Here is a 23,891-nt window from a genome sequence, read left to right on the forward strand (position 1 = left end):
ACGGATGGAGCATTGCAATTACGGCACGCAAAGGGTACGTCACGTGGCATTTATTATTTTTTTTTAATTCGCGGGCATCTATAGTAAGCAGAAAAACACTAACACTTAATAGATAGAAAGTCAGACACTGCCAAATCGGACGTTTTGGAAGCCGGCCTCAGACATTCTAATAGGCTTTTTTCGACCGGCTTCGTTGCTTTAACGTACTCTACGCAATAGTCAGCAACATGCATTTGATCACGCCGTTGTAAAGTGCGCCGGCATACCTTTAAACTCTCTCGAAAGTTAGCTGGGGCACCCTCTAAACGCGCAATCACGCATAAATGTGCTTGACCAAAGATTCATATTCAATTGTTACATTCACGGGAACAGTAAAATATATACTAAACTCTATTATGGAAGTGGTTGTAATATCTACATATCTAATCTAAAAAGAACTTCACGTTTGTAGAATTCTCTTGAAAGTAATTGACCCTATCTACTGTCCGACTGCGCAGTCAGTATTTGAATTTTTGTGGCAATGAACACATAGATCCGTGCAATACGCGAATTTTATTGTAAACCATTATTCGTTCGTGGTCGCGTAATGTAGGCTCACTAAGAACAAGCAGTAAGGCTGATCGGTAACTTCATTCATACGCTTTATTCAGAGGTAAGTGAATGTTAAAGACACAACACGTCAGGCAAAAAGCACTTCTTCACGTCATCGTGCAGTTGCTCGATGTGACTACTCTGCCCTCGTAATATACTAAAATTTTTCAGGCGTGGTGGAGAAATAAATACGTGCCGTCGTCAATGTTGCCAGCTGGTTTGAACAATAGTGAAAAACAAAAAGGAAATGAGTGGCATGCCAATATAAATCGTCAGAGTCGTGAATCCATTATCATGATAAAGTCTGTTTGACAAGCTAAGGTAAAAGGTGTGCAACAACGATACAAAGTGGTTCCGCAGTTGTTCGGGAGCTGTTCGATACAAAGTCGTTCGGGAGCTGTTCTAGAGCGGGGCCTCACGACAGATCAGGGTCCGCGTCGCATGTCACGCTGCGGTTTGGAGGACACTCATGCATAGATGGCTGTAACTGCCTCTGTCGTGGGCACAGGGGTAATTACACAATGAAACGGCGAAGGAGGACATGAGCGTAAATAGGGCCTAAAGTAACACTAGAAGTCGTGGGTGTGGCATGGGCTGCCACAGGTCCCTTTCCTGCATCTCTACCTTACAAACAGCGTAAGCACAGACACCTACACAAAATCACAACAAATCACAAGGGAAAGAAGACAACCGCGGCTCCGCAGGTTCTGCAGATTTCGCACAAAGTGCAACTGGGGTAAGATTTTGCAACAGCAATCCGCACAAGAAGTTTTACTGGACCTTGAATGTTTGTCGACTCAGATATCATGTTAGTGCGGAGATATTTGTGCTAGCAGCACTACGTCAATTTATAAAGAGTCCCAGCTGATTGGTTCATTATCGTCACAGGCTAAAATGCTATACTAAAACACAATGCTTTTGAAAAGTTTCAATGACAGCACGACACAGTACCCTTCATAAGCCAAACGCAAGAAGCTTGGAATTCTAGAGCTGATCGCATAAATGGCGTGCACTACGGGGCAACATTGATTTCAGTGGTTGGTGGCTTCGCGAGGCCTATGAACGTTGCTGTGGAGCATAGAACGCAAGGCTGGTCCCGAAGCACATGTCCATGTCCTCTTTCCAGGCGTGGCCAGCTGGCGTTTCTCATCCACGTGACCCGTTGCTGGGCGCCTTCTGGTGGCCGGCGGTAGTGGACGTGCGCTACCTTAAGGTTCCGCATGACGATGTCCAAGCCGTGCAGGAAGCTATTTACAAACTCATCCGATGCATAGGCGCCCGTCAAAAGGCACACGTATTGAAGGCTCTGCAGGCAGGTCAGGTTAGTCTGTAATGGAAAGAATGCGTCTCATTCAGTTAACGCAGCCAGTCTCTTAAAGAAGCAATCAGCGCGAACCATTTGCTCAGACTGGGAAAGTATAGGTCAAGTAAACAAAGAAACTAAAGTGCTTGTTCTGTTCCGCGTAAGCTTTCAGCCGTTCTAGTCTAATATATGTAAAAGCTAGAGTACAGTCCAATCTCTGTAGACATCCGAGTGCAGTTGATGAAAGCTGGGTGAGTTCTTTGTGCGAAACGTTGTTTACAGCGCTAAGGAAAACGCAACGCAAATGCGAACTGCCTGAGAAAAATGCCAAAGGCGTATGTCACTGCTAGCTATGGCTTGTATACCACTTCAAGAAACCACTCACTATAAACTAAAATTGATAAAAAAACGAGTAAATGAATGTTACTTAGTTCGCATGAGCGTGAAATGCAGCGAAAGAGCATGAATTATGAGCGCGGTTAAAAAGCTGTTTACTAAGGGATATGTATTCAATAAAAATTGGAGTAAAAATGCGTAGGCCATTGTTATGCTATCACCAATTGCCGTGTTTGTGAAACTCTGTAAACGAAAAAGACACTTTAATTTGCATTTGGGTTCAAGTTTGTTATCGCCGTAAATATAGACTTCACAACTATGGTTAAGAAATGTAGCTAAAAAATAAGCAGCCATTGTTTATAAAGGTAACATTGCAATCATTTTCCTTTAGGTTGTGGTAAAAGTTATATACTAAGCTTATATGACTGACACTAGCGACGTGACTACAGCATTCAGCCTGTAGTGTGATTTTTCTTGAAAATCATGTAATACTACTCTACTACATTAATTCGGCGAGCTCAAAATAGGCGACGTGCCGATGGCATCCCTCGTCTGAATGTATTCTGGAAGAACAGAAATAGAATTTCGCGTCTGAATGCATTCTGGAAGAACAGTAATAGAATGTCTGTGCATGTACACTATTATCTGTACATAGCATGCCAGAGTTCTGGATATCTAACCCCCTTCACGAAACACCAAGATCGCTGACATTTAAGGGCGCGAAGTTTTTCAAGGGCCGCGATTAAGCTAAACTTATGTTCTAAATTGGTTTCAGTAACTTACGAACTTGTGCTTAACCGCTGTTACATGTAGGTCAGGTAGATGTATGCAGACTTCTAAAGCTGCATGGCATACTAGGCAGAAATCTGTCGTAAAAGAGTGGCCAAACCGGGTCCGAAAAAAATTCAAGAGCTGCTGTAAATTTCAATATATGCATCACAAAAAACGCCAGGCCTGTGCGGAAAGCGCAGCACAGTCACAGCGAAAGCTGGAAGAGCGGCATTTCTAGAGCCCGTTATAAACTCTCTTAGGGCTACTAATACAAGTACACTAGCAAGGTGCCCACCACGCCATAAATCATAATTTTTGTGAAGTTGGGAAGCACCCACCACGACATTATTCTTCATTCTGCGGAGAAGCGATGTACCATCTGTAAGCCAGTATGTATACTTTGTTGATGCGACGGTTGATAATGAAGAATTACGGCTGAGCCGTTTGTAAGGGGTTGGAAGCTTTAAACGACCCACTAGTTAGGTAATTCGCATTGTGTCACGCCCGGTCGTTATTTCACTCTCCGACCACGCTTTGTAACATACGGTAACGTGAGAAAGAGAGAGAGGGAAATAACTTTATTGTGACCCCGAGGAAATGGATCATGGGGGCCTTATGGGCTTCCTTGGCAACCAATAGAAGTGCACTTGCGACGAACCCACTACGCCATAAATCATCATAATTTTTGTGAAGTAGGGAAGCAGTCACTATACCATTTTCCGTCATTCTGCGGAGAACTGTGGTGCCCGCTAAACATCTGTAAGGTATTTTGTGCACTTTGTTGATGCTGTTGCTGATGACGATGAAGAATTATGGCAGAGCCCTTAGTAATGGGTTGGAAGCATTCAACAGCCCACGCTTTGCGCAATTCGCCTTGTGTGACGTCTGGTTACAGAATTCGCTTTGTGTGACGCCTGGTTGTCATTTTACTCTTCCACCACACTACATTACATATGTTAATGTGGTTCCTTCTCGGTGTGACAACTGTATAGGGTTTTTATGCAAAGCAGTTTCAAGCACCGGCATGGCTCAGAGGTCGAATACTGGGCTCCACGCAGAGGGCCCAGGTTCGAACCTCGTTCCATCCTGGATATTTTTTTTCTAATTTTGTTTTTTTTCCTCATTTCGTGCGATAGTGGTTAGGGACACCGGCGGCGGCGGACAACTACGGCGCCAAAAACGCCCCTTGTTGTAATCTCGCAAGAGCTTTCGCTGTAAAACGGAAGCAGAAGCAGTACGCGCAAGCGCGAAAGAATGAAATTGGCACACTTGAATTCTTATCGCAATATTATGCAACTTAACCCAGGAGCTTAGGGCGGCTAACGCGTAGCGATAGCAAGTTGCAATCCGCTCCTCCGGTCACAAGCCACAGCGGTCGCATTTCTCTGTAGGCGCAATGCAGAAACACCCGAGTACTTCCTCCCTAAGTTGAAATTGAAGGACGCGTGATACTTCAAATAAATCCGGAGACACAGTACGACGTGGCTTATATTCATATAGCGATTTCAACTCGTAACACAAGAGCTGCAGTAAATTGGCGCCGTAAACATGTTGCGCATCTGTACTGCGGCTATGACGCGCCCAAGAACGGTAAACTGGCTTAGTGGTGACGTCTCTATTGTAAGAACGTAGCGAAAAAAATACACGGAAAAGAAAACTCGAGCGCTGGCTCAGCGCTAAATACTAAATACAAGGTCAAAGTTGTTCAAGGATAAAATCGCTCGAAGAAAATAAAACCCCGAGAAAGTTACGTACACGTCTGACAGATTATGTACCAGTAATTAAGAATGACCAAACTTATATATTATAGGTAAAGCTGTTTAAGGTTGTCCTAGAGAAGTGTTCTTGGTTGCAGGCGCGGCTCATTTACAGAAAAAGCGATCAACTCACACTTGAAAACGAAGCTCCACTTTCGAAACTTGAACGACGCGCGCAAGCTAAGCCACAGCTGCATTGTGGAAACAAGTCATTTCACTGTTCCGTAACTTGAACACCTTTTTGTTTAGATGTGGGCTCCTCTAAATGACACTAAAATAAACGTCATGTTGATCCCACGTGCTAAGCGAAAATACCGTACACTGCTTAGAGGCCAGAGAGTACGTACTTACAACCATACGTCGTTTGCCTGGGCGAGCGTGCCACCTGTGGCATACGATCATTTTAAGAGACATTTCAAGGCGTTTAAGGCGAGCTCTTAGTACATGACAGCTTCAGTAACGAAAATGACCGATAACTCCGGCCTTACCACGCTTTTAACACTGTCACGTAATCTTCGTTTTAGTATGTTCTTTCTATTCCTTTCTAAACTTACAAAATTATTGTCGCAGACGCTAACTCACTAATTACGTTGAGCACAAGAACAACCAGCGCATGATGAAAAAGAATCTCGAAATACTGCGCAGGCTACACGGCGCACCATTATGCATGTTGAATTTGAAATTTTAGCGATTCGCAATTTTGGGCCAGTCACTGAGTGTATAAGTTGTGTGGCTAACACGATAGTGCACGAAGACGTCATGCAATAGTATGATTTTATCATGTTGCCCGCACGTCCTAAAATTGACAGCTAAGAACATGTATTGCCCGAAGTGAGGGGGGGGGGACATAACATCACAATTTCACCGAAGACGCGAAAACATTTGGCCCCTTACCACATGAGAAGATTACCGGTCATATTAGTATAAGTAATAATCAGAACTGCTGGGGTTGGGGGGGATACATGAGAAAACAAAGATATGGTTATCAGGAACCCCGGGTACTCTTTGCATTTCGCCGCTATTCAAACCCTTGAGCTAGAGATTCGCAGTGCGACAACCTACGCGCTAATCTGCATCGGCGGGAATAGTTCACATAAGTAGACGTAAAGGCTTAAATTTTTACACGAAGAGTAGGCACTGTATACTCAGCGCATGAGCATGATCTTCCCTGTCTCTGTCTTTTTAGCTGAGCATGCAAAAACAACGTTTCCTAAGTCATGTGTTGTCAGCAAGCTGTTCGATAGTACAGGGTGGTTGATCCACACAATTTCCCTCCAGCAATAGGAGCCCTTCCACAGTGAGCCCCGACGACACACACTTGATTCAAAGGTACTGAAAAGAAAACTTACTATGATGGACTGATCGCAGAGTGGCAACCATTCCTGCTGGAGCTGGAGGCACCGGAGATTATTGTTGCCAGCAAGCAGCACTCCCAGCGACGCATACTCTTCGCGGACCGTCTCGGGGCAGTTGAAGAGCCGCAGCTCTGTCACACTGCAGCGTTGAAGAAACCTCAAAGACTCCAGTCTAGGCAAGTCGCATAGGGTGAGCCGGAACTGCTTGCTAGGGGAGTTGCCGTTCAGCAAGGCCACGTCGTCGGCGTGCAGGGCAAACGGGCTTTCGCAAACAACGCAGCGGACCAAGCTACCTCGGTGGTACACACGCACGTCCAGTTCCTCGAGTGCCGGGCAGCTGCTGATAAGACGCTGAAGCGCGGACGGATGGCAAAGTCCGCAAGGCGAAGCGGAGAGCGCCTTCAGAGTGTTCGTACTGGCGTCTCGTATGAGCTTTGTAAGGTCAAGGTCTCGACCGAAGTGGAAGGAGTTGACGTTCAGCTCTAGCAGGTTGCTCACAGCGGTAGTGAAGAATTCGCGAAGACAGGGAACGAACTCGACACCCACTGCCGGATAGTCGGTGCCCTCAGGCTCTTGCGGAACTAGGACGAGACAGAGACGACTCACCGATGTCCAGCGGCGTATGCGGCAGGCGAGGTGGATGCGTTGGGCCAGGAGCTCGGGTACGTAAACGGCTAGCAATACAAGCTGCGGTGGCATGTCAGCACTGCCGTCTCCGGACGCAAGGTGATTGAGTTGAGCGCAACTGTAGTCACGGAAGCGCGACTTGACATAAACAACGTTTGAGCATATTTGTAAGCAAGTCTTCATGTCCAACGCCGCGGGTATTTCCAGCTGTAGACAGGCCTGAACATCTGAAGAGAAGGTGAAATTTTTAACCGTTGAGAGGGCGTCGATGATTTCCTCGCAGTACAGAACCGCGTACGACAACTGCCCGCGCATGAAGTGCACATGCAGATCGGACAGATTCGGGCAGCAAGACACGAAAGCCTCGAGAAGTGCGAAATTGCTGTCGTCCCTCACCTCGGCATACATGCTGCGAAGACTGGAAGTGCCACCCTGTTGCACTGGAAGCTGTGTGACCCTGCGCGTATTGCGCGAGAATGCTGGTCATATCACCGGCTATATCGTGCTCCGCTACAAGGGAGAAGTGCAGACTCGTTAGGAATGGCAACTGAAGCAGCAAAGACAACATATCGCTCGCCTTGAACGGGCACGCAACGCAGTGTAGCTTGCGTAACATAGTGCACCGTCGTAGACATTGAAGCAATCGGTCCGGATTGGCTACGATGCAGCAAGAGACGTCCAGTTCCCACACGGCTAGTGACTTGTCTTCTTCTTCAACTAATGTCAATAAAGTCTCCTCAGTCTGATTGGCAAGCAAGTGAAACGACATCGTGAAGGTCCTCCGGTGTATCGGCAATACCTGTCAGTGTTGTAGATACAGCGATGCAATGAGCGGTTTGTTCCTTAAAAGTAAGGCAGGGTGGCTGTTACACCAGGACTTTACTCTAGACACATCACCAGAGCATGTCTTCTTAATACGAAGGTTACTAGATTAAAATGCGCATCACGGGGTGTACTACGTGATAATAAGTAAGTTATCAGTGCGGATGATGTACAAGGGGCGTACTGGGACAGCAGTTAGGTACATACACAAAGGTCTTTGCTACAGCGGATTAGAACCTTCCATGACGGAATATCCCGCTGGCTGTTTGACGTAGATGCGCAAGAATTTTACAGCGAAAGCTGTTATGAGATCATTTCACCGGCCGCTTTTGGTGCCGTAGTTGTCCGCCGCCGCCGCCGCCGCCGGTCTCCGTAACCAGTATCGCTCGAAATAAGAAAAAAAACTAAATAAGAAAAAATTCCAGGATGGAACGAGGTTCGAACCTGGGCCCTCTGCGTGGGAGCCCAGTATTCAACCTCTGAGCCATGCCGGTGCTTGAAACTGCTTTGTAAAAAGGTCCTATACAGGCTTCATGTCGGGAAGGAACCACATTAGCATATGCAATATAGCGTGGTAAAAGAGTAGAATAAGCACCAAGCGTCGCACAACGCGAATTCTGTAACCAGGCATCACACAATGCGAATTGCGCAACGAGTAGGTTGTTGAATGCTTCCAACCCATTACAAAGAGCTCTTCCATAATTCTTCATCGTCATCACGCACAGCATCAACAAAGTGCGCATAATGCCTTACATGCGTTTAGCAGGTACCACGGCTGTCTGTAGAATGACGAAAAATGGCACAGTGCCTACTGCCCTACTTCTCAAAAATTACAATGATTTATAGCGTAGTGGGTTCCTCGCAAGTGCACTTCTGTTGGTTGCCAAGGAAGCCCATAAGGCTCCCATGATCCATTTCCTCAGGGTCTCAATAAAGTCAATTCTCTCTCTCTCTCTCTCTCTCTCGTTCTACGTTTCTCTGGTTAAAGTGTGTTATAAAGCGTGGTGGGACAGTTAAATAACGACCGGGCGTCACACAATATGCATTACGTAACTAGTGGGTCGTTTAAAGCTTCCAACCCATTACAAAGGGCGCAACCATAATTATTCATCGTCATCAACCGCCGCATCAACAAACTGCACATAATCGCTTACATATGGTACCTCGCTTCTCCGCAGAACAACGAATAATGTCGTGCTGGGTGCTTCCCAACTTCTCAAAAATTACGCTTTGTTGCGTAGTGGGTACGTTGCTAATGTACCTGTATTAGTAGCCACAGGAGAGTTTATAACAGGCTCTAGAAATGCCGCTCTTCCAGCTTTCGCTGTGACTGTGCTGCGCTTTTCGCGCAGGCCTGGCGTTTTTTGAGCGCAGCTCTTAAGAGACGCCTGTTCGTGCGTTTTGCGTTGTCGCTACAACTGCACAAACAATGTTCACGCGGAACGTTGAAAGAGCCAATGCGGAGGCGCAGCCTAGTATGAGTGACGGTGTGATAGTGACGGCGAAGAGAGTGAGATAAGAGAAGCGAAGGAAGGTATAATCGAAGCATGAGCAGGAACGGGACGAAATGGGTTTGCAGCCGAGAAAACTTAGCGCTACAAAATCGGTCGCTCGTCTGCTTCTGTTAGGAGGTGACGTCGCGTTAGCGCATCATCGTTAGTTCACCGATGATTTGATCAGGATTGTGGGAGGTGAGCGCGTCCGCCGTTGTCGTACTTGGAAACAGTGGTTCATGAGCCGAGGTCTGCCTGTGGCGACTACTGTCGAACGCACCCATGAATCGATGTGGTGCGCCGCCAATATATTGTTCGCGCCAGGCAGACTGTTCATAGCAACCTCTTAACCGTAATACAAAGCAGCATCAGTCAGTTATTCCTGGACGAACAGCGTAGTAACTACTGGTATTCCAACTGCCACCTCTGCTAAATGAACTCCCTGAGCTGAGCGATACCAACACCGGAGTCCAGGGCTTCCCGCCGCCCAAGCTGTACCTGCACAGTGAGGAATTCATAGATCGCGCCATCAATGAAAAAAAAAAAAAGATGAAGCAGCTTCGCTGAATTAACGTCGTGAAGACTCGCTGAAGAGCGGAGCTGATGGAACGATATTGCTATTTCATGGCTTGAATTGCTCTAGAGTAGTATTGACACTATATGCACCGTTTAACAACTTTCGCTATCGTGCCCTTCCATTCCTTTCAATGCAGGTAATAACCATCACACTACATTTAAAAACAACAAATAATGTCCCTTATGCTTTCCTTGGCTTCATTGTCTGTTCGTTTTATTGGCTTTGTCTAACAAAGAAACGAGCCCCTGGAACAAATCTTTTTGTCCGCTTGGCACATACGCGCTAGGCTTGTTGTAGACAGCTTCTTAATTTTTATTGCACCGGAGCGGCTTTCCCAGTTTTATTGGCCCATACCCACTGGAGCTGCGTTACGCTCTGCAGGGATTAACTTCGACGTTAAACTGCTTAGCTGTTAAATCTCGATGCTGCCTTAGCTATAAACAGACGTTTCTGTCTAAAATTACTTTCCACTTATATCGTATAATCGGGACACTCGCTCAAACTCCCTGCCAAGGATTATCTTCGTCATCGGTGAAATTTTTCTATTGGCATGGCCGCGACTCAAACCAATAGACCGACCGATATGGGTCCGCTCGATACTCGCCAACCCAGTAGTCACACGCAATGCTTTGTGCCCTTGCGTTTTTGGACGGGTTGTCAGGAGGAGGCGTTCGTGGTCCTAATGTGTCATACGAGCAGATTACGCCCTGTGGAAATTAATGCGGGAATATACCTGGGTAGTCTAGATGCACAGGCGTCATGTGCCCGCGTGTCAAAGAATAACGGCTATGTCTATCAAAAAACTTTCTAAAGGAAATAATATTGTTAACGGGAACGGCTGCGTTCAAAGATAACATTAGTTCATTGAAGCCTAAAATAGTGCAGCGCAAGACGGAGAGAGAGAGAGAGATAATAAAACGAGAGAAAGGCAGGGAGGTTAACCAGAATTGTAGCATCCGGTTTGCTACCCTACAATAAGGGGAGGGGGAAAGGGAAAGAAAGATGGAAAGGACAGCGGATACAAGAGCAGGCGCGCGATAAAAGAAAAGATATAAACAAAAGGAAGCTCTAGAGCGGGAGTACTAAAGCCTATTCAATAGGCCACTGGCACGCAAAAAAATCACAGCATATCCACGGAGTGAATGATGATGAGTGGGCGAAGCTGCGGAGGTTCATCGGTAAACCGTGAATCTTCCTTGAATTCTGCCCAGTACATCATCACCGACGTGAGATCGGGCGCGTTTATACTAAAGGTTCGATGAGAGTTATGACGACTTGCAGCCCACTTTAATTTTACATGTACGCTGTGAATTTTCATTGTTTAGAAAACCATTGCTTTAGAAAACACCTGGCGTCTTTCGTTAAGCAGCTGGCGTCTTTTCGTTTTGCTTTTAGAAAACATGTGGCGTCTCTCGTTGGTTTATTTCATCAATCAACGGCGTTTTGAACAAAATTTTCATTGTTTAATCACGCACAGGAGAAATCTCACCAGGCACTACCTTGGAGGTAAACAATGGCTGCTAATGGGAATGAGAGACAGAAGAAGTCGGCTTTTAGCTAACACTTACACTTCTACTTCTACTAACGTTTCCTACTGGAACATGCCAATGGCTGCTAAAGGGGAATGAGAGACAGAAGAATTCGGCTTTTAGTTAACGCGCACGCTGCGAATTTTTTATTGTTCAACAACGCACAGGAGAAATCTCCCACCGGCACCACCTTGGAGGTCAAGATCTGGTACTAGCGTTAAGACTGGTTGCGCACTACGAGGGACGCACGGGTGCCGCTTTAAGGAGCTTCGCCCCTAAAAGTTGAGGCCTTAAAGGATTTTCGCTGTGCAGACAGTTCGGGTCGGCATTCCAGCACTGACTGTTCCGACAGGGGTCTGTCGTCAAGGCGGGCTAACACAGCAGCTAGCGACAGTCTGTGCGAGCTGTAGCGAGGGCAGCAACAAAGAACGTGGTCTATCGTTTCTTCGCTGTCACACTGGCTGCAAGCAGCAGTCTCTGCCATGCCGACTCGGAAGGCAAACGATTTGGTGAAAGCAACACCAAGCCACAGTCGTCAAAGCACCGTTGCCTCGAGTCGAGAGAGTAAATGTAAAAAAAAAAAATGAAACGTGATGGAGCTGGTACATGGCCTGCTTGGCTGTTTCTTTCCTTTCCTTAGTGCGATGTATAAGTTGAAGGATGACAAACCAACCAGCCCAATCCACGTAATAACTGGACATTATTTTGGTAACCAATGATATTACTTTTGATAGCAATGCTAATGCAGTGCAGTAAGGTAGCAGCTCAAATTGCCGAAAGTTGCCACGATTCTCGCGCATAAGCGATATGTCTCAAGAATAATTGTTAAAATACAGCGCAACCAATTTCGTCCTGCATGCTACCACGCCACGACGAACGCATGCGCTTCTGCTAGGTCTTTCGTCAGCTGAGGCTTGGGCTTGGGCAGTTCGAAGCCGTCATGACATTACCGTGCAACTCATTTCCTGGCACGCCTTCTCAGTCATAATTAATATTAAAAAAAAAGTCTGGTTTAGCGCTCGACTTCTTAGCTGGATGGGATGTGTTGAAGGGAACTTGTGTTGTTTGTTCTTTTGCCCCGCCATTTCTCTCTCCTCATGAAAGATGTTGGGTTGATGTCCTTTCGAGTCGACGATTGTTAGGGTAACCTAGCCTAAATTAGCTACACCACGAACATTAAGCCAGAAGAGAACGAAGCCTCTCGCAGCTCAGGATGTATCTGCCAGGCTTGTGCGAACACGTCATCATTAGCATTGTATACATATTGTGCACCGTCGTCAGCCGATGGCAATTGCGCAATTTAGTCGAGAATGCGGCTACAGGTAAGCCGAAGAAGGAGAGTGCGCCAAAATATTTAACAGGAGTATTTCAAGCACTCGTATACGCGAGCAGGTCAATCATTTGCGGAGATTGCCCACTTTTATGCAAGTTGTATACTAATGCATTATTTTCTTGCCTTGTTCACATGTCCCTCTGCTCCCGTAGCATTAGTCACCTTGAAATGCTCTGCAATCGGTATTTCCCTGAATGTTGTTTTATAGATCAAAGCAACTTGGCCAGACGCCTTCACGAGTGCAACGCGATACCGTTATGACGTCCTGTTCGGATCGCCTCCTCATACGCTTGCCACGCTTCACTTCTCACTAATCACTTCAACGGGAGTTATACTGCCGGAGTCTTTCGCCGGAGTTATACACGCCTCCGCCCGGCGCCGTTCTTTGACCTACAGGGCGTTGCCGCCTGGGCTTGGGGCGCTTATAGATATCTTCAAGGGGGTCTTGATAGCTGGCTCATAACTTTGTACGTGCTGTGCCTTCATCGCAAAGTTTGCGTTGAAACCATAGCCCTGTGCTTGCTGCGGCTACCTTATCCCCGCAAACTTCTTAATTTCATCTACCCTCCCCCTCCTCACCGTCTCGCACGTTTGCCTCTTCTTGAAACTCAGTGTGTTACAGGAGGATCGAAAGGTGGGCCAGTTGGTAATTCATTTTCTTCGTTCAGCGAACTGGGAGCGCGGAAAAAACACAAAGGACGAAGCGAGGAACCACATAAGACGAGCGCTTAATGACCAGTGGTTATCTTGCCTTCGTGCTGCATGCCCGGCCCACGCCCATTTCTTCTTGATTTCTACTAAGATGACTTTAAAACCCGTGCGTACTGACCCGCTCTGCCCAAGTCTTTTTGTCCCTTGAGAATAAACCCAGAATTTTTCTTTCCGTGGCTCGCTGCGTCGCCCTCAGTTTAAGTCAGGTGTCTGAAACACTCGGCCCGCTTGCTCTATTTCTGCTTACTGCAAATGCCCGTGAAATACAAAAAGGTAACACGTGACTACCACTTGCGCGACCATATTGCGGTGCTTCCTAACATTCCGTGTACAAACGATATGCTTCTCTCGCCGCCGTTCATGGTTCATGACAGCGAGAAGCAGACGCAGCGGTTATCGCTTGTGCTGCCGCTAGCTACAGTTTCGTCATCGCACAGCCGCCGCCATCGTCGCTATTCTGTCACCTTTTAAGCCGCAGCACACATGGCCGAACGCTATTGTAGTCTGTGCAGGTGGAACGTACCTAGAAACTGATACTGCCGCGCGCAAACGGGCATGCCACTTGGCATTTTTTTTTCAAACAGCGAAGCTATTCTTAGTCGAGGCTTTCATGTCCGGGGTCGTGGTAGCGGTTATGACGTCGCCTTGCAGAGTGTCGAGTGAGGCTCGGTAGCAAGGGGTGGGCTGCGCTTGCTGCGAGAGGCGAGGGTGTGCTCCGAAAGGCGAGGGCAGAGGATGTTGAGGGGTGAACCTTGGAGAAACTCGCCAAGGTGGGGTGATGGCGAGGCGCTGTGGAGTGTAAAATAGCGCGTCAGTATCAGTGTTCAAGAGTGTGCGCTTTCGAGATGGCGAACATTTCTCATTCTCGCGATGAAGAAGCCCCCCGACTTAAGCGTCATCGAGAGCTGACGCGAGAACGGGCATGTCGTCGCCGAGCCAACCGCGATGTTCGCGCAAGAAAGGCCGAAGCTATATCGTACTTCTATGTTCAAAAAAATACAAGTACGATATAGCCTGATGAAGGACGTGCATAAGCTTCGCTGATTCGACAGTGTTCGCGAAGTAGAGTTGGCTGGATTTTTCTTGTATTTCGCGGAAATCTTTAGCAAACAGAAAAAATACTAATACTTAATAGATAGAAAGTCAGAAACTGTATAATCGGACGTTTTGCAAGCCAATCTGCAACTTTCTAATTGGAATTTTTTGCCGGGATTCTTTACTTTAGAAGTTAAATAATCAATCCTAAATAATTAAGCCGAACACAAAAATTGTGCGACGTACTCCACACAATTTTAGCAAAACGCATTTGGTTGGACCGTCATCAAGTGCGTTGGCATATTTTTTAACTCTGGCTTGAGTTCCCTGTGTCACCCTGTACACGAGCAACCACACAAAAATGTGCTTGATTGATGCATTATATTCAATCGATACATTCAAGGCAAGAATGAAATGAACACTAAACTCTATTATGCAAGTGGTTGTAATATCTACATATAAAGTTCAAAAAAGATCTTCACGTGTGTAGAATTTTCTGGAAAGTAATTGACCATATCTATTTTCCGTCTGCGCAGTTAGTTCGAATTCGAATTCTTGTGGCAATGTACACTTTTTTTATTGGCGCCAGTATGCCCTACGGCATAAGTTAAATAAAAAGGCAATGTACGCATAGACCCGTGCAATACGCGAATTTTAATGTGAGCGTTTATATCTCCATGGCCGCGTATTGTAGGGTCACTAAAAACAAAGAGTAAGGCTGATTGGTAACTTCATTCATTCTCCTTATTCAGAAGTACATGAATATTCGAGGCACAACACACGTCAGGCAAAAAGCACTTCTTCAGGATATCATGCAGTTGCTCGAATGTGGCTACCCTGCCCTTGTAATATGGTAAAATTTTTCAGGCGTGGTGGAGAAATAAACACGTGCCATCGTCGATGCTGTGAGCTGGTTTGAAAAATAATTAAAAACAAAAAGGAAATGAGTGGCATGTCAATATAAATGGACATAGTCGTTACTCCAGTTTCAGGATAACGCCCTTTTTGTAAGCCTAGGCAGAAGGTGCGCGACTGCTCCAGTTGAGGATAGAACAATCTGAGAAAGGTGTGCACTTGTAGAAATGTAATTGCATGATTTTAGCTCTTGAGGAAATATTATGGAACTTCCTTTTACCTGGATACATATGCTAAAGAATGATTCCGCTGTAGCGCGGCATGCCTATATTTATACAACACCGGGAAGAATTATTGCAAATATTATAATTCAAATAGCAACATTGCTCTATTTAAGAAAATTCAAATACCTTTGACATAAAGCGTGTAATCATCGAACAATATTTTACTTTACCTCACATGCCGTCATTGAGAGGCTAGCCCAATGCGACATCGACATTGTAGTACATTGTGAGCGTGTTTTTTGTAGTTAACTCCGACAAAACCAGATGCTAATGATTGCGCTTCGAACGTGCTATTGGGAGTACTTAATGTACACACGTGGCGCTTTAGCCAGATATCACAATTAGGGAGTCGAAGACATTGATTTAATGTTTACATGCGTACTATGTGCGATGGTATAAGGCCTTTACAAAAAAAAAAATAAAATAACGACACGACCAGAACGTCTGCTAGTGTGGTCATATAACACTCGGCGTCGGTATGTTTGCTAATATTATCGCCAGCAACCTCACAGTGGGCGTGTTCGCCATACAAAGTCGTTCTGTAGTTGTTTTAACATCGGAACTGTTCTAGGGCGGGGCCTCACGACAGATGAGGGTGTGCGTCGCATGTCACGCTGCGGTTCCAAGTTATACTCATAGATGCGGGCGAAGGGGTAATTTGACAGTTAAACGAATAAGGGGGGCTCTAGCGTGAATAGGGCCTTGAACGAGGGGCGTGTGTGGCAGGGGCTGCGACACGTCCTCTTTCTGCATCTGTACCTTAGAAACACCGTAAGCACAGACACCCACACAAAATCACAAAGCATCACAGAAAATCGTAGATAAACACAAGGCAAACACAGGAGAAGCACAGCACGGCTGTTTCTGAGGATTTCACGCAGGGTTGAACTGTGGTAAGTTTTTGCAACAGCAATCCGCACAAGAAGTTTTACTGGACCTTGAATGTTTGTCGACTCAGATGTCATGTTAGTGTGGAGATATTTGTGCTAGCAGCACTACGTCAATTTATAAAGAGCCCCAGCTGACTGGTTCATTATCGTCACAGGCTAAAATGCTATACTTAAACAATACTTTTGAAATGTTTCAATGACAGCACAAAATAGTAGGCTTCATAATCTAAATGCTAGAAACTTGCAATTCTAGAGCTGATCGCACAAATGGCCTACGCTACGGGGCGAGATTAATTTGAGTGGTTGGTGGCTTCGCGAGGCCTATGAACGTTGCTGTGGAGCACAGAACGCAAGGCCGGTCTCGAAGAACAGGACCGCGTCCTCTTTCCAGGCGTGGCCAGCTTGCGTTTCTCATCCACGTGACCCGTTGCTCGGCGCCTTCTGGTGGCCGGCGGTAGTGTACGTGCGCTACCTTCAGGTTCCGCATGAGGATGTCCAAGCCGTGCAGGAAGCTATCTACAAACTCATCCGATGCAAAGACGCCCGTCAAAAAGCACACGTATTCAAGGCTCTGCAGGCAGGTCAGGTTAGTCTGTAATGGAAGAATGCGTCTCATTCAGTTAACGCAGCCAGTATTTTAAAGAAGCAATCAGCGCGAACCATTTGCTCAGACTGGGAAAGTATAGGTGAAGTAAACAAAGAAACTAAAGCGATTCCTCTATTCGGTGTCAGCTTTCAGCCGTACTAGTTTAGTATCTATAAAACATAGAGTGCAGTACAATCTCTGCAGGCGTCAGAGTACAGTTGATGAAAGGTCGGTGAATGATTTGTGCGAACCTTTTTTTATAGCGCTAAGAAAGAGGAAACGCAAAGGTGAATTGCATAAGGGACAAAGGCGTATATCGCTGGTAACGATGGCTTGCATGCATCCAAGCAAGCGCTCATTATAAAACTGCAAATTTATGGAGGAAGACAGAAAATATAAATATATTGCTTAGTTGGCATGTGCGTGAAGTGCGACAACAGACCACTCAATATGACCGCGGTTAAAAGTTTTTCACTAGAGGAAAACACACCGGAGAAATGGAGCTTAAAAAGCGTAGGCTGTTTTCATGCTGTCACCCATTGCCGTGTTTATTACACTCTCTAATAAAAAATGAAGACACTGAGTTTTTAAATTGAGTTTCAGTTTCAAGTACGCTTCACAGCTAGTCAAGGAATAAAATATCGCTAAAATAACTAGTTATTGTGTATACAGGTAACCTCTCATTCATTTAAAGAGTCAGGGCGTGCAAACACTGGCACAAGAAAGGAGTCGCGACACCAAAAACGCCGACTAACAACTGAAGAGACACACAACGGCTGAAAAGAAAGAAGGCACGAACGATTATCTGCCAATGCATATGCCATATATTGGCGAACCTATCAATCCGACATGCGTGGGGGTCGTGGTGAAAGATAACTGTTATGGCATTTGATTTCAACTTTATGCAAGTTAATCGACGGTTGGCTCCCGCATGCGCTACCACTATTCTAGATATGCCATGCTTCAATCATCAGGCGCGTTTCCTCATTTCTCTGCCGGTACAACACTGCGCATTCATCTAATTTTGGCGTGCATTTACACTCTCGACAATGTAAAGCTAGATTAGAAGGTGAGCCTTCTGCTAGAGAACTCTTATGTTCCAACAATCTCTTGTTAATGCAGCGGCCCGTCTGTCCTACGTAGAAGCGGCTACAGCTGAAAGGGACCTTATACATCACACTCGTACGGCAATCAGTGAATTTGTTGGTGTGTTTTACGAAACAAATATTGGTCCACTTGTTTTTTACTCGCTCATTCTTCCTCTGCACAGCGGCACAAATCTTACCTAGCTTATTAGCAGCCGTGAAAACAACATTAACGCCGTCTCTACTTCCAACTTTCTTTAGCTTGTGAGATACGCAATGAATGTACGTTATACCTACAATACGTTTCTTCCTATCGCTTTCTGCAACCATGCTCGGACTTAACACAATAGACTTCTTTAAACGTTCAGCGACCGTGGCCACTGCATCACGAGGATACCCTACATCTAAAACACGCGTAACCTGTGCGTTAAAGCTCTCACTCATTTCGTGCGCACAGGACTTGGTGAGGGCTGATTTAAGGCAAGACATGGCGATACCGTTTTTTACAACCTTAGAGCGATTCCACGAAAAATTTAACAGTGGTTTTGAAGATCTAGGAGAATACTGCCAGCATACGTGGTTCTCCTGATATGTTAAGGAAATGTCTAGAAATTGTATTCCATTACACTGAGGCAATCCTTTTGTAAAGTTCACTAAGTAGGTAAAGTTCTTTCGCGAGCTGCCCGGACATGACTGTGAGTCCGAACACACACACACACACACACACACACACACACACACACACACACACACACACACACACACACACACACACACACACACACACACACACACACTTAATAAGTATATTCATGTGTTACAGGCACAGAGCTGGTCCCAAGCATTTTTTTTTTCATGAGGCACACCATGAGGTCACTATGCTTTGAAATGTATCTGTGGAACAAAAACTATTTCAGAATCAGCGTCAGATTTCAGTCATTCTGGAGATCGCTATCGACATGTTTTACGCATCCTGACGTCAAATATCCTTCCGAAATGACCCATATATGACATATAGGAAAGGTCTTCTTTCAAACCGCATTTTATTCGAACTCCCCGCCACGATCTTCTTCACTGTCCCGGCCTTTGCGGGCCCTAAATTTCGTGACTGCGGCCCACTAGGTGAGACGAGCTTGAGACCCCTGTTCTAGTGGGAGAATACCAGATCTAAGTTGGACAAAAATAAACAACTCGAAGAGAAGAAAGCCTCGGTGAAGTTACGTCTGACAGATTGTTTACCGGTAATTAAGAATGATCAAGCATATATATGAGGCAAGACTGTTTGACGTTGGCCTACAGGCCTCGTGCGCTGCTCTTTCAAATCTGGCATGCAGCACCACTGCGGCTGCTGCTGGCAAAATGTCCATGTTCCCTCCGCACTGCCGCGCTTGGCCGCAGCAGGTTGGCAATGGCCCCTAGCAGCGCAAGCGTGTGTACACGGCGAAAAAAGTCGACTTCTATCTGCTCTTGCGAGATTGAATGCCATAACAGCTAACAGATACATACATATCGTCACGTCTTGACCCATCAGTATAAAGTTTTTATTCCTTTCTGCCGTACTAACGTTTTTTTCAGACTCCTTTCTGCCAAAGACCAGTGCAGAGTGGAACCACCTTCCCCCCTCCATCGCCTCCATTGAGGACGTGTCATCCTTCAAGACTGCACTAAGCGATCATATCTTAAGCCTCTAATAACCGAGTATTGTTTGGACATGTATTCTAATTAATTTGTTGTATTATTGTGTTCTGTTTTTACTGCATTTTTTGTTTTGTTACCCACCCCCTCTGTAACGCCTTTATGTGCCTTGAAGGTAATGTAAATAAATAAATAAATAGAACACGGCCGGGAAACTGTCGAATTTGCAGTTTTATCGTTTTCCATGGATGTCGTACGAGGCTGATCAGCGAAAACGTTGGAACGAAGCCGTTCGGCGCGCCCGATAAGCAAACGCGTCCTGTCTTTGCACGCTTTCTTTCGCTTTCTATCCAAGTCACTGGCGTAACAAGGGGAATTAAAATCCCCCCCCCCCCCCCCCCCCCGGTGTTCACCGCACACAGCACGAGTGAACACATATAAAGTATAGTTGTACACCCACGGTAACAAAAATTTTCTGGATACCCTACTGCTTCAGGTAATATTGATACATTGTTGTTTCCCTTGTTCCTTTTATTATTGTTAGCCCGAACGGATATTTGTGGCAACCATTGCGACGCAAAAGAGCATCCTCTGCAGTGCCCACTTTGTCGGCTGTGCACGACTGTCAGGCTGAGGGGCCTCTAGATCGGCTTTATGATCGGAGGACCTAGACGAAAAACACAGTTGCACATGTTCCAAAACATAATTTAGGAAAGTGTCCGACGTACTAACAGCGCTGGAAAACTAAGAGACGGCACTTCATGCGGTCTCTATCTTTTTATCTTTGCTAACATGTCATTTCAACTATCCCAGCTTTCTGCTAATGCGCGCCGGTCATAAGACAAGCGACGCGCTAGGCTGCCGATAAGAAGTATGTTCTATCGTATGCCAAGAAAAAATGTTTACTCGCTTCTAAACGCACGTCGTACTCCACGCTCTTTATTTGTGCGACGCATTTGCTAAATATTTCCGACGGACCGACGGCACTGTGCAGTTATTATCTCACGCACTAAACGTGATTAGCGGCATACAAGTCGCCACGCCGAAGCGAACTACTTCGTTTGAAGTATTTCTGAACGTTTGCTATTCGTCCGTAGCCAGAGAAAAAGCAAGCGGGGCTCGTTTTGCGTTGCCATTTTCACGCATCCACGTTCACCGCACACAGCTTCAATCTGCGCACCGGGAAGGGAACAGGGACAAAATGCGCTAAGTGGCCGCATTGACTCCATAAACTGAACGCACGAGGTCTATACAATTGTTCTTGGTTGCAGAACGGCTCACTTAAAGACAAAGTGGTGAGCGCACATGTGAAAACAAAGCTGCACTGACGAAACTTGAAATGAATGACGCGTGCAAGGTCAGCCACAGATGCACTGTGCAAACAGGTCATTTCACTGTTGCGTAACTTGAAGACCTTTCAGTTGTTTAGATGCGAGCTGCTCTGAATGACAGTAAAAGAAACGTCATGTTCACCTCACTTGCTAAGCAAGCATGCCGTTGACTGCGTATAGGCCAGGTGGTACGTAAAAATATAAGTCGTTTGCCTGGGCGAGTGTGCCACCTGCGGCATACGATAATGGCTTCAGTAAAGAAAATGCCCAGCAACTCCGGGCTTGCCACACTTTTAACATTGTCGCGTAATGCTTGGTTTTGAATGTTTATCGTATTCATTTACTAGCTTACCAAATTAGTACCACTAACGCCAACGGACTAATTACATGGAGCGCAAGAAAAACAGCAAGCGAATGATGAAAGATAATCTTGAATTACCGCGCAGGCTACACAGCGCACCAGTTAAGCATGTTCAGTTTGAAATTTCAGCGATTCGAAATTTTCGGCCAGTCATTGAGTTGATAAGTTGTACGAAAAGAACAGATAAACGCAACGAAAATGAACGCGGGCTTGTTTTACAATAGTTGCATTAACAGCGACGACCCGGCAAATTGGAATAAACTGAACGCCTGAGTTTTCAACCAAAGAAGTGACCCTAAGTCCGCTATCACCTCGTGTCGCTAACAGGTACAGTTTAATCATGTTCAGACGCCCTATAACTGACTGCTAAGAACATGTATTGCCCAAATTGATGGTGGGCCACATTTCATTGCAACTTTACCGAAAACGCGATAACACTTTGGCCCCTTAGCATGGTAACGATATTCGCCATGTTTGTATAAGTAATAATAATTTCTGCGGTTTTACATGACAAAACCAAGATAAGGTTATGAGGCCCGCCGTAGTTTAGGACTATACGGATTAAAATCGACCACCTGTGGTAGTTTAACGTGCATCTAATTCCAAGCATACGAAGTATTCTTTGCAGTTCCCCGCAATCGAAACGTGGACGCGAGTCGAGCCCGGGACCTCGAGTTTGGCGGTGCGACACCTTAAGTGCTAATCTGGCAGGGCGGGAATATTTGAAATAAGTAGACGTCCTTGCTCACAAGTATACATGACGAATAGGTGCCATATACTCGATGCACGCACTCCCTTGTCTCGGACCTTATACTTGAACATGGAAACAACGTTCCCGAAGTGTTGTGTAGTAAACGAGCTGCCCTATAGTACAGCGGGATTGAATCACACAATTTTCCTTCAGCATTGCGAGCATTTCCATGGTGAGCCGCAGCAACATAGGATAGATTCAAGGCGACAGGAAAGAAGACTTACTATGAAGGACTCATCGCAGAGTGGCAACCATTCCTGCTGGAGCTGGAGATACCGGAGGTTATTGTTGTGAGGAAGCATCATTGCCAGAGACGCATAATCTTCACGCACCGTCTCGGGGCAGTTTAAGAGCCGCAGATCTGTCACACTGCAGCGGTGAAGAAACCTCAAAGACTCCAGTCTCGGCAAGTCGCATAGGGTGATCCGGAACTGCTTGCGAGGAGAGTCGCTGTTCAGGAAGGCCACGTCGTCGGCGTGCAGGGCAAACGGGCTTTCGCAAACAACGCAGCGGACTAAGCTAGCTCGGTGGTACACGCGCACGTCCAGTTCCTCGAGTGCCGGGCAGCTGTGGACGAGGCGCTGAAGCACGGACGGATGGCGTAGCCCGCAAGGCGGAGCGGAGATCGCCCTGAGAGTTTTCATATTGGCATTTAGCATCAGTGTTGTGAGGTCGAGGTCGAGACCGAAGTGGAAGGAGTTGACGTTGAGCTCCAGCAAGTTGCTCACTGCAGTAACGAAGAACTCGCGAAGACAGGGAAGGAATTCGACGCCGACCGTCGGGTAGTCCGTACACTCCGGCTCTTGCGGAACTAGGACGAGACAGAGACGACTCACCGATGTCCAGCGGAGCATTCGGCAGGCCGTGCGGATACGTTGAGCCAGGAGCTCGGGTTTGTAAATGGCTAGGATTACAAGCTGCGGCGGCAAGTCAGCGTGACTGTTACCGGATGCAAGATCGGCGAGTTGCGCGCAATTGTAGTTACGGCAGCGCAACTTGCCATAAACCACGTTTGAGCATATCTGTAAGCAAGTCTTCAGGTCCAACGCCGCGGGTATTTCCAGCTGTAGGCACGCCGGAACATCCGAGGAGAAGGTGAAATTCTTAACCGTTGAGAGAGCTTCGATGATTTCCTCGCAGTATAGAACCGCGTGCGACAACTGCCCGCGCATGAAGTGCACATGCAGATCGGACAGATTCGGGCAGCAAGACACGAAAGCCTCGAGAAGTGCGAAGTTGCTGTCGTCCCTCACCTCGGCATATATGTTGCGGAGACTGGAAGCTGTGTGACCCTGCGCGTATTGCGCGAGAATGCTGGTCATATCACCGGCCAGATCGTGCTCCGCTACGAGGGAGAAATGCAGACGCGTTAGAAATGGCAGTTGGAGCAGCAGTGACAACATATCGCTCGCCTTGAACGGGCACGCAACGCAGTACAGCTTGCGTAACATAGTGCACCGTCGTATGCACTGAAGCAGTGTGTCGGGATTGGCGACGATGCAGTAGGAGACGTCCATTTCCCGCACGGCTAGTGACTTGTCTTCTTTTTCCAGGAATGTCACGAAGGTCTCCTCAGTCTGATTGGCAAGCATGCGAAACCACATCGTGGAGGTCCTCCGCTGTATCGGCAAAATGTGTAAGTATTGTAGATACAGCGATGCAGTCACAGGAACGAGCGATTCGTTCCTTAAAACGAAGGCAGGGTGGCTGCAACACCACGTCTTTTCTTTACTCTGGACACATCAGCAGTGCATGGCTACTTAATACGAAGGTTGCTAGATGAAAATGAGCACGACACGAGTGCGCTACTCGAGAATAGGTACGTTATCAGTGCGGATGTTGCACGAGGGGCATATCGGGACGGTGGGTAGGT

General features: G+C 46.5%; 1 protein-coding gene across 3 annotated transcripts; it reads right to left on the reverse strand.

Annotated features, from left to right (window-relative positions):
- Positions 1–1,080: 1,080 nt before the first annotated feature.
- On the reverse strand, positions 1,081–23,622 carry LOC119383657 (uncharacterized). 3 transcript variants are annotated; one of them, XM_049412605.1, is made up of 3 exons: positions 22,406–23,622; positions 6,108–6,270; positions 1,081–1,918 (listed from the first exon to the last, which is right to left on the reverse strand). In XM_049412605.1, exons 1-3 carry the CDS (start codon positions 23,620–23,622, stop codon positions 1,604–1,606), a joined length of 1,695 nt encoding a protein of 564 aa, XP_049268562.1. In that variant the 3' UTR covers positions 1,081–1,603. The 3 variants fall into 3 exon arrangements, 2 of the variants coding, with proteins under 2 accessions (XP_049268562.1, XP_049268563.1); XM_049412606.1 differs by lacking the exon at positions 6,108–6,270 and adding an exon at positions 16,742–16,861 and having other exon boundaries at positions 1,081–1,798; positions 22,243–23,622; XR_007415151.1 differs by lacking the exon at positions 6,108–6,270 and adding an exon at positions 16,139–16,861 and having other exon boundaries at positions 1,098–1,215; positions 22,243–23,622.
- Positions 23,623–23,891: the final 269 nt, after the last annotated feature.

Source organism: Rhipicephalus sanguineus, chromosome 2 (assembly GCF_013339695.2).
Source record: "Rhipicephalus sanguineus isolate Rsan-2018 chromosome 2, BIME_Rsan_1.4, whole genome shotgun sequence".
Lineage (NCBI taxonomy): Eukaryota > Metazoa > Arthropoda > Arachnida > Ixodida > Ixodidae > Rhipicephalus > Rhipicephalus sanguineus.

Bases quoted from the DNA above. Each gene is read 5' to 3' on its own strand.
- LOC119383657 (XM_049412605.1), bottom strand. From the start codon at position 23,622: ATGTGGTTTCGCATGCTTGCCAATCAGACTGAGGAGACCTTCGTGACA. The intron at 6,271-22,405 runs GTTTCTTCACCG...GGAGTCTTTGAG, and splicing joins CCGAGACTGGAGTCTTTGAG to GTTTCTTCAACGCTGCAGTG. The intron at 1,919-6,107 runs GTAAGTTTTCTT...TTTCCATTACAG, and splicing joins TCTGCGATCAGTCCATCATA to ACTAACCTGACCTGCCTGCA.